Raw genomic sequence first — 15,000 nt, 5'->3', positions numbered from 1 at the left:
GAGGAAGTTAAACACAAAAAGTAAAGAAAAATTTGGTTTTATCAACGGACTTGATAATGTAAATTGGCCACCGTACAGAGATTCTAAAAGCTGACGTTTCGAGCGTTAGCCCTTGGATTCGCTCTGACGACGGTCTAACGCTCGAAACTCCGTTGATAAAACCAAATTTTTGTACACTACTTCCCCACTGACGCAACACCACAATTTCTTTAGAAACTACCCCCTTCAAAACGTGTAGAGCCTAGTTTTCACTAACGACGCAAGAACAAGCTCAAGGATGAATACAATCACAAGAGATTCGTGTCAACTGAAAACTTAAACGCTTCGGCTGCGAGTGGAATCTGGAACGGGTTCTTCTTCGTTGGACGAACATGACATCTTGCGTTCAGCTTGCGTTACGTCCCGTTTTCCACACAACGCAAGCGAACGTAAGCATATGCCCAAGCACAAGGAAAAGGGAAAATTTTGATCTTTGAGCTTGTGTTCATGCTTGCCTCATGCCCGTTTTCACGGTGAAGCATCGATCGTAAAAAGGCTTTTTACGATCCATGCTTGAAGCGGCAATAAAAACCTTAAAACATGACATGAGTTCTTCCAACTATGAAATCGATGGAGATTAATTTTCGTGAAAATGTAAAATCATAATACTAATAATACAATAAAAGAATGAATTTACCAGGAAAACAAATGGCTATGTGATATTACAAGCACTTTACCAACGCAACATTAAGTACCCTTTTTGCTGAAAAGTGGAACATTGTTTGTATGTGATAAAAGACACCAGCTTATTTCTCCTATCGCGTAATATCTTTTGAAAATATACGGAAAGCCTTGTTATACACAAAAACAAGTGCGATACATTTTTATTTTATAAGAAAGTTTAGGCTGGCATTAGCCAAAATTTTAGGGCATGCGCTTGGTCCACTTGTTGAGCGCCAGGGGCATGGGGCACATAAACATCGACAATGTTGCGTGCGTTTGGCCAGGGCATCCAACACCTGTCGCAACATCATGCAACAATGTTGCCAGATGTTGCGTTGAAATGTTGCGAGCGTTTGGCCAAGCCTTAAGTCAGCAAAGTCAATTTCTCTGACCAAGATTAGTTTGTTAATCATCCTGGAGAAACTTTTCACACTATTCGCAAGGTCTTCTTATTGCACGATACGCTGACGAACAACTCAGTTTGTAGAGGGAACTTAGTATGCACCTTATTCCAAGATGGCCGCTATTTTAGCATTCTTTTGTTTGCTTGCAAATTAGGCCTCGTTGCCTCGTTCTTAAACTTAAAATTCAAAAGAATATTTAACCCTGAACGAGGCAACAAGGGCTAATTTGCAAGCAAACAAAAGAATTTTAAAGTGGTGGTCATTTTGGAATAAGGTGTATACCACACAACTGTGGTAGGCTCAAATTAAATAAAACTAATAATAAGCCCCAACTCTAGAGTTAGACATCCCGCGTATACTTGCACTGATACATGTATACACTTCGTCAAACGCCCCAGAAATGGCACAAAGATGAAAGATGGGTAAAATAATTAAAAGCTACTCGGACCAAATAAGTTGTCTTTAATTAAAAACGGAGATCGAGACACACAAACCTTTCAAGCGCCAGTTTCACTTGGCGGGAGATCGATGCACGATATCAAATGACAGTGAAACATAACGTCCACAGCAAAGAAAAAAGCATTCAAGTAAACGGATAACCGATTTAGACTTCAGATTAAAAAATAGATAAAACAATACAAGGATTTTCATTTGTTTTGGTCAATTTCGCGCTTTTAAGTAAAAAATATGAAAGTCAGATTAAATCTTCGTTCAAACAACACTACTTTCACTCAAAAGCCACTATCACTTTCATTATATTATGGTAATCAGTTGTTGTGCGAAGTCATATTGCTCGAGATCGCGGGTTATAAACGTCACTTGTTATTAGCGAGAACACCTGTTTTTTGTCCTTTAAATATCCGGTTTACCTGTTGTATTAGAGAAAATAAAAGTGTGGAGAGCAAAGAAATTTGGTCGTTTTAATTACAATGTCGAACAGCAACGTTCTAAATAGTAGCGCGATCAATTTTCAGTGTTCCACCTTGGAAACAAATACTCAGTTTACAGAGCATCTTTTTACTGCGTACATACTAACATCGATTCTCAACGGTATTTCATCCATCACTGCTATCACTGGAAACGCCGTGGTGATCCTTGTGGTTTGGAAAACGCGGGAGCTTCACACCCCCTCCAACGTTTTGCTGTCCTGCCTAGCGCTCAGTGATTTGACCGTAGGTTTAATCGCGCAACCAAGTTTTGTGATCCACAAGATAGGCGAGCTTAACAACAGCTTAAGTATGTACTGTACTACCAGGATACTGACAGAATCTCTTGGCTTTATAACTGCGGGTACGTCAGTTCTTACAATGACCGGGATATCCATAGAACGATATCTTGCACTAAGTCTTCATTTGCGATACCGAGCGATTGTCACAACAAAACGTATATTAATCGCTGCATCTTGTGTTTGGATCTTCTTCATCCTAATATCAGCGTCAAGATTCTGGATCGCAAACGACGTTATCTTCAACATGATTTCCCTCCCTGTGATTTTTAGCAGCTTAGTTTTCACTTTACTAGCTTACGTGAGAATCCTAAAGTGTGTTCGTCGCCACGAGAGGCAAATTAGCAAACAAAACAACCTCCCCGAATCATCTCGGTCAGTGAACTGCCAAGTTTTAAAGATAAATCGCTACAAGAAGTCCACGCTCACGATGGTATACATTGTGGGAATCTTTGTTTTCTGTTATATCCCGTTTTTGAGCGTCAAAATTTTGAACAAGACGAAGGGTTATACTGTGGAAGTGAAGACTGCCTACTTATACGCATCCAGTCTTATGTTCTTAAACAGTTCATTCAATCCAGCAGTGTATTGGTGGCGCATAAAGAACATGCGAACGGCAGCAAAAGATGTGTGTTTGAAATGTCTCGGTGTCAAACGTGAATCCGTAAAAGGAAAAACTGCCTTTCAATGAAGCAGTTTCAACTTTACAAATGCTTCCTTTAACGTAGCGTAGCCTAGAGATGGTCATAGTATACCAGGGTAAATTTCTCGCCAACCATGGTTAAATTCTCTTCGCAGGTATTTTAGGTGTTTATGATGAGCGCATTTTAAAGAGAACACCGGAATCACGCTTTATTTTAAAAATTCACGAAAAAATGACTGAGACAAGTGGCTCGGTTTTCTTCGAACTGGCTACCGCCCTGCCAACCTTAAAATGCCCCAGAAATGGCGACTTTTTATCATGAAAATTAAAGATATAGCACAAAGATGAAAGATGGGTAAAATAATTAAAAGCTACTCGGACCAAATAAGTTGTCTTTAATTAAAAACGGAGATCGAGACACACAAACCTTTCAAGCGCCAGTTTCACTTGGCGGGAGATCGATGCACGATATCAAATGACAGTGAAACATAACGTCCACAGCAAAGAAAAACGGATAACCGATTTAGACTTCAGATTAAAAAATAGATAAAACAATACAAGGATTTTCATTTGTTTTGGTCAATTTCGCGCTTTTAAGGAAAAAATTTGAAAGTCAGATTAAATCTTCGTTCAAACAACACTACTTTCACTCAAAAGCCACTATCACTTTCATTATATTATGGTAATCAGTTGTTGTGCGAAGTCATATTGCTCGAGATCGCGGGTTATAAACGTAACTAGTTAGTAGCGAGAACACCTGTTATCCGGTTTACCTCTTGTATTAGAGAAGTTACTAACGTTGAAATAAAAGTGTGGAGAGCAAGCAAATTTTGTCGTTTTAATTACAATGTCGAACAGCAACGTTCTAAATAGTAGCGCGATCAATTTTCAGTGTTCCACCTTGGAAACAAATACTCAGTTTACAGAGTATCTTTTTACTGCGCACATTCTAACATCGATTCTCAACGGCATTTCATCCATCACTGCTATCACTGGAAACGCCGTGGTGATCCTTGCGGTTTGGAAAACGCGGGAACTTCACACCCCCTCCAACGTTTTTCTGTCCTGCCTAGCGCTCAGTGATTTGACCGTAGGTTTAATCGCGCAACCAAGTTTTGTGATCCACAAGATAGGCGAGCTTAACAACAGCTTTAGTATGTACTGTACTACCAGGATACTGACAGAATCTCTTGGCTATATAACTGCGGGTACGTCAGTTCTTACAATGACCGGGATATCCATAGAACGATATCTTGCACTAAGTCTTCATTTGCGATACCGAGCGATTGTCAAAACAAAACGTATATTAATCGCTGCATCTTGTGTTTGGATCTTCTTCATCCTAATATCAGCGTCAAGATTCTGGATCGCCAACGACGTTATCTTCAACATGATTTCCCTCCCTGTGATTTTTAGCAGCTTAGTTTTCACTTTACTAGCTTATGTGAGAATCCTAAAGTGTGTTCGTCGCCACGAGAGGCAAATTAGCGATCAAAACAACCTCCCCGAATCATCTCGGTCAGTGAACTGCCAAGTTTTAAAGATAAATTGCTACAAGAAGTCCACGCTCACGATGGTATACATTGTGGGAATCTTTGTTTTCTGTTATATCCCGTTTTTAATTAACAATGATTTAGACAAACATATACTGGCAAAAACTAGCGATAAAAGCGTCCGACGTTTCGGCGACATCTTGGCGCCATTGTCAAGGGAAACTAAATTAAATATGCTAAATTAAATATCCCGTTTTTGAGCGTCAAAATTTTGAACATGACGAAGGGTTATACTGTGGAAGTGAAGACTGCCTACTTATACGCATCCAGTCTTGTGTTCTTAAACAGTTCATTCAATCCAGCAGTGTATTGGTGGCGCATAAAGAACATGCGAACGGCAGCAAAAGATGTGTGTTTGAAATGTCTCGGTGTCAAACGTGAATCCGTAAAAGGAAAAACTGCCTTTCAATGAAGCAGTTTCAACTTTACAAATGCTTCCTTTAACGTAGCGTAGCCTAGAGATGGTCATAGTATACCAGGGTAAATTTCTCGCCAACCATGGTTAAATTCTCTTCGCAGGTATTTTAGGTGTTTATGATGAGCGCATTTTAAAGAGAACACCGGAATCACGCTTTATTTTAAAAATTCACGAAAAAATGACTGAGACAAGTGGCTCGGTTTGCTTCGAACTGGCTACCGCCCTGCCAACCTTCAAAACACTAATTTTAATTTGAACATTTTGCACAAGCAAGCGTGTATACAAGTTCAGTGTTTATTTAACAATTATTCGCCGAAGGCGAAGTGATTATCGGTGAATATTCACCGAGACGAAGTCGAGGTGAATATTCACCGATAATCACTGAGCCTGAGGCGAATAATTGTTTTAGTATAAATACACAGGTGATTATTTCAAAAAAGAGAAAAAAAAAACATTTCAACGCGAAAATCATCTTCACTTACAGTGGCAAAACGACTACTGGTAGCCATTTTGTCCGTCAAGGTGATTATCGTCTGTTAATCCGAGATAGCGAGCCAATGAGAGCGCGCGATTTTGTATAATCACCTATGTATTTATACTAATTATATTTAGTATATATAAATACACAGGTGAATATTCACCGATAATCACTTCGCCTTCGGCGAATAATTGTTAAATATACATTTTACATTGTTTCACAGCTTATATGCTACAGCAATTTAAGCAGTGACATAAAGCTATTGTTAAAATTAGGTGCACAGTTGCCAAAGTAGCGTGGTTGCAATTTTCGAGAAGGATAGTGTGGGATTTTCTTTTTTTTTTTTTCCGTGAATCAGCAGTAGAAGAACTGCTTAACATTTTCAACAAATACGGGTTGAGGAGGAAGTTAAACACAAAAAGTAAAGAAAAATTTGGTTTTATCAACGGACTTGATAATGTAAATTGGCCACCGTACAGAGATTCTAAAAGCTGACGTTTCGAGCGTTAGCCCTTGGATTCGCTCTGACGAAGGGCTAACGCTCTAAACTCCGTTGATAAAACCAAATTTTTGTATACTACTTCCCCACCCACGCAAAACCACAATTTCTTTAGAAACTACCCCCTTCAAAACGTGTAGAGCCTAGTTTTCACTAACGACGCAAGAACAAGCTCAAGGAGGAATACAAGCACAAGAGATTCGTGTCAACTGAAAACTTAAACGCTTCGGCTGCGAGTGGAATTTGGAACGGGTTCTTCTTCGTTGGACGAACATGACATCTTGCGTTCAGCTTGCGTTACGTCCCGTTTTCCACACAACGCAAGCGAACGTAAGCATATGCCCAAGCACAAGGAAAAGGAAAATTTTTGATCTTTGAGCTTGTGTTCATGCTTGCCTCATGCCCGTTTTCACGGTGAAGCATCGATCGTAAAAAGGCTTTTTACGATCCATGCTTGAAGCGGCAATAAAAACCTTAAAACATGACATGAGTTCTTCCAACTATGAAATCGATGGAGATTAATTTTCGTGAAAATGTAAAATCATAATACTAATAATACAATAAAAGAATGAATTTACCAGGAAAACAAATGGCTATGTGATATTACAAGCACTTTACCAACGCAACATTAAGTACCCTTTTTGCTGAAAAGTGGAACATTGTTTGCATGTGATAAAAGACACCAGCTTATTTCTCCTATCGCGTAATATCTTTTGAAAATATACGGAAAGCCTTGTTATACACAAAAACAAGTGCGATACATTTTTATTTTATAAGAAAGTTTAGGCTGGCATTAGCCAAAATTTTAGGGCATGCGCTTGGTCCACTTGTTGAGCGCCAGGGGCATGGGGCACATAAACATCGACAATGTTGCGTGCGTTTGGCCAGGGCATCCAACACCTGTCGCAACATCATGCAACAATGTTGCAAGATGTTGCGTTGAAATGTTGCGAGCGTTTGGCCAAGCCTTAAGTCAGCAAAGTCAATTTCCCTGACCAAGATTAGTTTGTTAATCATCCTGGAGAAACTTTTCACACTATTCGCAAGGTCTTCTTATTGCACGATACGCTGACGAACAACTCAGTTTGTAGAGGGAACTTAGTATGCACCTTATTCCAAGATGGCCGCTATTTTAGCATTCTTTTGTTTGCTTGCAAATTAGGCCTCGTTGCCTCGTTCTTAAACTTAAAATTCAAAAGAATATTTAACCCTGAACGAGGCAACAAGGGCTAATTTGCAAGCAAACAAAAGAATTTTAAAGTGGTGGCCATTTTGGAATAAGGTGTATATCACACAACTGTGGTAGGCTCAAATTAAATAAAACTAATAATAAACCACTGATACATGTAGAGATATGTCCAGAAATGAACACAACAATAAAAATGGCAAAAATGAGAAAATGTTGGCGAATTTGGCGAATATGGCGAAAATGACAATTTTGGCACAATCGCCAACGAGGCAAAGCACAAAGCAGGGAAGGGGCACCATAAAAGTTGGCGAAAGCAGCGAATTTGGCAAATATGGCGAAAATGACAATTTTGCCACAATCGCCAACGCGGCAAAACACAAAGCAGTGAAGGGGGCCTATAAAAGTTGGCGAGAGCAGCGAATTTGGTAAACATGGCGAAAATGACAATTTTGTCACAATCGCCAACAAGGCAAAACACAAAGCAGTGAAGGGGGCGCATGAAAGTTGGCGAAAGCGGCGAATTTGGCAAATATGGCTAAAATGACAATTTTGCCACAATCGCCAACGAGGAAAAACAGAAAGCAGTGAAGGGGGCCCATGAAAGTTGGCAAAAGCGGCGAATTTGGCAACTATGGCGAAAACTACAACTTTGCCACAATCCCCAACGAGCCAAACCACAAAGCAGTAGAGGGCACCCATAAAAGTTGGCGAGAGCTGCGAATTTGGCAAATATGGCGAAAATGACAATTTTGCCACAATCGCCAACGAGGCAAAGCACAAAGCAGCATAGGGGCCCCATAAAAGTTGGCGAAAGCGGCGAATTTGGCAAATATGGCGAAAATGACAATTTTGCCACAATCGCCAACGAGGCAAAACACAAAGCAGTATAGGGGCCCCATAAAAGTTGGCGAAAGCGGCGAATTTGGCAAATATGGCGAAAATGACAATTTTGCCACAATCGCCAACGAGGCAAAACACAAAGCAGTGAAGGGGGCCCATAAAAGTTGGCGAAAACGGCGAACAAAATTAATGAAAGAAGAATTCGATCTCCAGTGCTGTTTCAAATGTTTGACCTCAAATTACAAAAGTTCATTTCTTTAATTTTAATGATTTTAGAAAATTAACAACCAGCATGAAGAACAAGGGAAAGAGGAATTTGGCAAAATAGGGAGATATGGGAAAGGGACGTAGCTCCAAATAACAAAGTCATGGCAAGGTTGTCATTTGTGACAGCGCTGGAACAATTTAATTACTGACATATATAACTGCCTCGTACTCTGACAATTCATGTAAGAATGACTTCACCAACGGGTACTAAGAGTTTCAAAGCAGTTATGTGAATCTTACCAATGTCCGCTTTCAAGGAATTAGATTCAATAAACCACACACAAAATATGTCCTTGTCGTATGATCCATTACTTGAAAGTAAGCATTGCGTGAAGATGCATGTCGTGCCTGTGAATTTTATAGTAGCTTTTCACGAATCTTGCCATCAGTCGAAATTGAAATCCATTTACCACAACTGTAGAAGAATGTCGACACCCAGTAGAACAGAAGTTGCAAAATTAAAATTCTCCACAAGACGATAAACATTTCCTGAATTGTGATCCGCCGGAAATAGCGAAGCGTTCTTTTAGACGCCATCTTATGAAATTGACATATACGTCGTGTTAAGTCACTGTAGTGTAACTACTAACTGAGCCCCAAGTCTCCTCGTTCGTCGTCTGAGTACATACATACATACAGTAGAACCCCGCTAACTCGAACTCTGAAGGGAAACGAAAATGTGTTCGAGTTAGCGGGGTTTCGAGTTATCGGGGTCGATTAAAATGGGGACATTTCTTTTGAGCGAACCTAGATGTTGTTAATTTTCCTGATTGTCAATATGTACATTACATCGTATAGTCTGTGTGTGTTGATTTCACCGATAGCCTTTTTCTTCTCTTGTAACTTATTCACGCAATTTTTTTTTTATTTTCACTCCCCTTTTCTTTTAAAAGATAAAGCGGATGTAAAGAGAAGCGAAAGCCGCCGGTGTGTTAGGTGAGACAGAGAGGGAAAATAAAGCTGAAAAGCCTATTCAAATCATCGCGTCATTTAACAGCCACACTGGAAAATAACTAAGTGAAACACGAAAATAAACAGGTCTAATGGAAGCGTGCTTGAATTTCGTCAAATTATCCCCAAAATCAGCAAGAATTTGTGACGCTGATGAATAATGAAGTAGTCTCTTTTTCCAAAACGATAGAATTACCTGGTGATAAATAACCTCGTCTAGGAGAGGGAATTTTTGGCTTTGCAGAACAATGGTTGACCTCACCAAACAGAGTAAAATCTATAAGTGTCAATCTGCATTTATGGCGGTGAAAGGGTTAATGGGGACGTAGATGTTGTTAATTTTGCCGATTGTCAATATGTAGATTATATCGGCTAGTCTGTGTGTGTTGATTTCACCGATAGCCTCTTTCTTCTCTTGTAAGTTATTCAAGCAATTTTTTTGATTTTCACTCCGCTTTTCTTTGAAAAATTCAAGCAGATGTAAAGTGGAGAAGCGAAAGCCGCCGGTGTGCTAGGTGAGAGGGAAAACAAAGCTGAAAAGCCTATTCAAATCGTCGTGTCATTTAACAACAACACCGGAAAATAACTGGGTGAAACACGAAAATAAAGAGGTGTAATGGAAGCGTGCTTGAATTTCGACGAATTATCCCCAAAATCAGCAAGTTATGACGCTGATGAATAATAAAGCAGTCTCTTTTTCCAAAACGATACAATTACCTGGTGATAAATAACCTCGTCTAGGAGAGTGAATTTTTGGCTTCGCAGAAACAATGGTCAACCTCAGAGAGTTGGACAATTGGACGTTTGTGTTGAATTCGCACATTTCTTGTCCAACGAGTGCTTTCTTCGAACCGCAAAATGAAAGCTAAAATTTTACTAGAGTGCTTAAGCCTAATCATTTAAAGGAGCGCTTACACTTTTGACATATGGCTATAATGAACTGTCACCGCGGTGCGCAATCCCGTAGTCGATGAATGAAAATTGTGCAAGGGCGATCTCGTGAAAACTGTAGTTAACCGAACCGCAAAATGAAAGCAAAAAGTTTACGAGAGTGCTTAGGCCTAATCACTGAAACGAGCGCTTAGGCTTAATCAGGAAGCGAGTGGTATTTCGTGCAGTTAACCGAACCGTAGAATGAAAGTTAAATAACCGAATTGTAAAATGATTTGATCAACGCGCTATAAGAACGAGAGATACATATCGACAGGGAGATTGATCACGCTTTAAGAAACATCATTGTTTGTGCTCGATCATCGTGCTTTATGAACGAGAAATACATATACATCAATGTCCCTCGCTCTTTTTGTTTGGCGCCTCATACGGGAGAAACACTGCGTATCCACTAAGGTCGGCGTCTCCAATGCGTATCTGCGTACCCGCGTATCCACCCAATTTAGTGTAAAGCTTTTACGTGGCAGGGTATTCGGTGAAGCCCTTGATTTCAGCGATAGGCTTTTTTTTTTCTCTTGTGATTTATTCACACATTTTTTTTATTTTCACTTCACGTTTCTTTGAAGAAATTTAGTGTAAAGCTTTTACGTGGCAGGGTATTCGGTGAAGCCCTTGATTTCAGCGATAGGCTTTTTTTTTCTCTTGTGATTTATTCACACATTTTTTTTATTTTCACTTCACGTTTCTTTGAAGAAATTATGTCTGTATGAAAAGTGGAGAAGCGGAAGCCGCGAGTGTGTTAGATGAGAGGGAAAGCAAAGCTGAAAAGCCTTTTCAAATTGTCATGTCATTTAACAGGCGCACCGGAAAATAAGTGGGTGAAAGACGAAAATAAACAAGTCTGTTGGAAGCGTGCTTGAATTGCGACAAATGAGCCCCAAAATCAGCAAGAATTTGTGACGCTGATGAATGAAAATGGTTTAAGGGCATTCGTGAAAAGTGTAGTTAACGGAACCGTAAAATGACAGCTGTAATTGCCGAATTTGTCGAAATCGCCAATGTTCACCCGCGCGGTATAAATACCAATGGATCAAGTAATGTGAGGAAATTGGTAAAACATCGCCAAAATTGCCGATTTTGTCCAAACGCCAATGTTCACCCGCGTGGTGTGATTACCAATGGATGAACTAATTTGACGAAATTGGCAAAACATCGCCAAAATTGCCAAATTTGCCAAAATCGCCACAATCGCCAAAATCGCCAATGTTCACCCGTGTGGTGTGATTACCAAGGGATGAACTAATTTGACGAAATTGGCAAAACATCGCCAAAATTGCCGAATTTATCAAAATCGCCAAAATCGCCAAAATCGCCAATGTTCACCCGTGTGGTGTGAATACCAATGGATGAACTAATTTGACGAAATTGGCAAAACATCGCCAAAATTGCCGAAATTGTCAAAATCGCCAAAATCGCCAAAATCGCCAATGTTCACCCGTGTGGTGTGAATACCAATGGATGAACTAATTTGACGAAATTGGCAAAACATCGCCAAAATTGCCGAATTTGTCAAAATCGCCAAAATCGCCAAAATTGCCAATGTTCACCCGCGTGGTGTCAATACCAATGGATGAAATAATTTGACGAAATTTGCAAAATATCGCCAAAATCGCTAATTTTGCCAAGATTGTCAATCGTGCAGCTCTTTCGCCAAATCTGCCATTTTTGTCATCGTGTGCATTTCTGGACATAAGTGTCATGTATACACTTCGTCAAACGCCCCAGAAATGGCACAAAGATGAAAGATGGGTAAAATAATTAAAAGCTACTCGGACCAAATAAGTTGTCTTTAATTAAAAACGGAGATCGAGACACACAAACCTTTCAAGCGCCAGTTTCACTTGGCGGGAGATCGATGCACGATATCAAATGACAGTGAAACATAACGTCCACAGCAAAGAAAAAAGCATTTAAGTAAACGGATAACCGATTTAGACTTCAGATTAAAAAATAGATAAAACAATACAAGGATTTTCATTTGTTTTGGTCAATTTCGCGCTTTTAAGGAAAAAATTTGAAAGTCAGATTAAATCTTCGTTCAAACAAAAGCCACTATCACTTTCATTATATTATGGTAATCAGTTGTTGTGCGAAGTCATATTGCGTCACTTGTTATTAGCGAGAACACCTGTTTTTTGTCCTTTAAATATCCGGTTTACCTGTTGTATTAGAGAAAATAAAAGTGTGGAGAGCAAAGAAATTTGGTCGTTTTAATTACAATGTCGAACAGCAACGTTCTAAATAGTAATAGTAGCGCGATCAATTTTCAGTGTTCCACCTTGGAAACAAATACTCAGTTTACAGAGTATCTTTTTACTGCGTACATACTAACATCGATTCTCAACGGTATTTCATCCATCACTGCTATCACTGGAAACGCCGTGGTGATCCTTGTGGTTTGGAAAACGCGGGAGCTTCACACCCCCTCCAACGTTTTGCTGTCCTGCCTAGCGCTCAGTGATTTGACCGTAGGTTTAATCGCGCAACCAAGTTTTGTGATCCACAAGATAGGCGAGCTTAACAACAGCTTTAGTATGTACTGTACTACCAGGATACTGACAGAATCTCTTGGCTTTATAACTGCGGGTACGTCAGTTCTTACAATGACCGGGATATCCATAGAACGATATCTTGCACTAAGTCTTCATTTGCGATACCGAGCGATTGTCACAACAAAACGTATATTAATCGCTGCATCTTGTGTTTGGATCTTCTTCATCCTAATATCAGCGTCAAGATTCTGGATCGCAAACGACGTTATCTTCAACATGATTTCCCTCCCTGTGATTTTTAGCAGCTTAGTTTTCACTTTACTAGCTTACGTGAGAATCCTAAAGTGTGTTCGTCGCCACGAGAAACAAATTAGCAAACAAAACAACCTCCCCGAATCATCTCGGTCAGTGAACTGCCAAGTTTTAAAGATAAATCGCTACAAGAAGTCCACGCTCACGATGGTATACATTGTGGGAATCTTTGTTTTCTGTTATATCCCAGTTTTGAGTGTCACAATTTTAAACAAGACGAAGGGTTATACTGTGGAAGGGAAGACTGCCTACTTATACGCATCCAGTCTTATGTTCTTAAACAGTTCATTCAATCCAGCAGTGTATTGGTGGCGCATAAAGAACATGCGAACGGCAGCAAAAGATGTGTGTTTGAAATGTCTCGGTGTCAAACGTGAATCCGTAAAAGGAAAAACTGCCTTTCAATGAAGCAGTTTCAACTTTACAAATGCTTCCTTTAACGTAGCGTAGCCTAGAGATGGTCATAGTATACCAGGGTAAATTTCTCGCCAACCATGGTTAAATTCTCTTCGCAGGTATTTTAGGTGTTTATGATGAGCGCATTTTAAAGAGAACACCGGAATCACGCTTTATTTTAAAAATTCACGAAAAAATGACTGAGACAAGTGGCTCGGTTTGCTTCGAACTGGCTACGGCCCTGCCAACCTTCAAAACACTAATTTTAATTTGATCATTTTGCACAAGCAGGAGTTATTCTTTTTGGTATATACAAGTAAATCCCCGAATATTATATAAGATTAAGTTAAGCGACCATGAAGCAGATTCTATGATAATTAATGTTTCCCACTCAAAGATTGCATTAGTAAAACTGATACACAAGGCTCACTGGGAAAATCTGCCTTTGCCATTATGTGACAATATAATCTGTAGACGAACATCGAAATATCCGTCTAGGACACCTGACTCTGTCTGTGTACCTCGCTTCAACTCAAGATTTGTCCATTTTTCGATTAGATATAGAGGTGCGGCTCTATGGAATAACACCTTGGCCAACGATCATTCAATTGTAAACGCGAGTTGTAAAACTTTGTCAACCAAGTTGAAAGATAATGCAAGTTTCTTAAATTTTAATTTTTATGCTACGTCAATTTCTACTACAGATTTTAGTGACCATGATTATGTATACTTTTAATTGACATGTATCTTACATATACAATCGTAATTTCCATTTAGTTTTAGCTCTCTTACATTTTTAGTTTAGGCGTATAATAGTATGTAATTTAAGGGAATCTTATCTTATTTGTAAACACACGACCCCATAAGCTTACAGCTTTAAACATTATCGTGTTTAAATAAAGGTATATCTATCTATCTATCTATCTATCTATCTATCTAAAGAACTGATTAGTTTGGCTCAAAACTTACATTAAAGCTCTTATCACTTTTTTGCTTATTGATTGAAGTAAGGACAACGTTGTTGAAGCTTATTTCAAGTGTGATTGGAAAACAAAATGCATTTCGTGAGAAAACCCTCGTAGAGAAAATTAAACGTTATGGAGTTCTTATTTTAAAATAAGAGATTGTCGTGTGACGCAGTATGGAGATCTTCTCAATGTTGTTAAAATGCTGCCAAAATCCCTCTTAGTGGGGAAAATTTAACAGCTCATTCAGTAAATAATGTTCTTAATGCAGCCAAGCAGCTGTCAATCTCATGTTTAATTTAGCCTTCTTTGAACTGTTTGAAAATTAAAAGAAACCTCGTATTTACCTATAGCAAAAACGGCAACACAGGATTTTCATAGTGACGAGAAACGTGTACTATTCGACGCGGCAAAAATGAGAAGCTCCATTTTGTTCTTATCGAGATGCTTGCAAATTTGTTCGAATAAATTATTAACACCAAACCTTTCTCCGCGTCAACTACGATTTTTTTTTGGTTAAAACCTGAAAAAAGTGCAGTGCTTTTTTGTTGCCAGTAGCTATAAATTAGCTGCTTCATCCATTGTAAATCTTCACTGGTTAGTAAAGCTCAGTCCACGATTCTTACTTAACTTTACAATTACAACTGCTCCTCACAATGCTTTGTTTTTTTTGCGGGCTACCTGTTTAAACACACATACTAATACGTTTATCGAT

At 39.2% G+C, this 15,000-nt stretch overlaps 4 protein-coding genes and 1 pseudogene across 4 annotated transcripts in view; all 5 read left to right on the top strand.

The window, feature by feature from the left end:
- The window catches only part of LOC138030863 (uncharacterized), a 9,024-nt gene extending 8,394 nt beyond the window's left edge, over window positions 1-630 (top strand). The window contains exon 3 of the mRNA XM_068878725.1: window positions 1-630. This exon is cut by the window's left edge and continues 1,230 nt beyond it. The gene's annotated coding sequence lies outside the window, so the exon portion shown is untranslated.
- Window positions 1-15,000, top strand: part of LOC138030246 (HAUS augmin-like complex subunit 5) — a 55,912-nt gene that overhangs the window by 5,487 nt on the left and 35,425 nt on the right. The gene's annotated exons all lie outside the window — the stretch shown is intronic.
- Window positions 1,263-3,802, top strand: LOC138030249 (adrenocorticotropic hormone receptor-like). The gene has a single exon (XM_068878151.1). The coding sequence runs from the start codon at window positions 2,036-2,038 to the stop codon at window positions 3,020-3,022; it is 987 nt and encodes a 328-aa protein (XP_068734252.1). The 5' UTR covers window positions 1,263-2,035; the 3' UTR covers window positions 3,023-3,802.
- Window positions 3,820-5,697, top strand: LOC138030250 (adrenocorticotropic hormone receptor-like; annotated as a pseudogene).
- On the top strand, window positions 11,850-14,235 carry LOC138030248 (adrenocorticotropic hormone receptor-like). Its single transcript, XM_068878150.1, has one exon. It carries the CDS (start codon window positions 12,340-12,342, stop codon window positions 13,330-13,332), a length of 993 nt encoding a protein of 330 aa, XP_068734251.1. The 5' UTR covers window positions 11,850-12,339; the 3' UTR covers window positions 13,333-14,235.

The sequence above is a fragment of the Montipora capricornis genome, chromosome 13 (assembly GCF_036669925.1).
Source record: "Montipora capricornis isolate CH-2021 chromosome 13, ASM3666992v2, whole genome shotgun sequence".
NCBI classification, from domain to species: domain Eukaryota; kingdom Metazoa; phylum Cnidaria; class Anthozoa; order Scleractinia; family Acroporidae; genus Montipora; species Montipora capricornis.
Note: the sequence above shows the minus strand (reverse complement) of the source record. Positions and strands in the feature narration are given on the sequence as shown.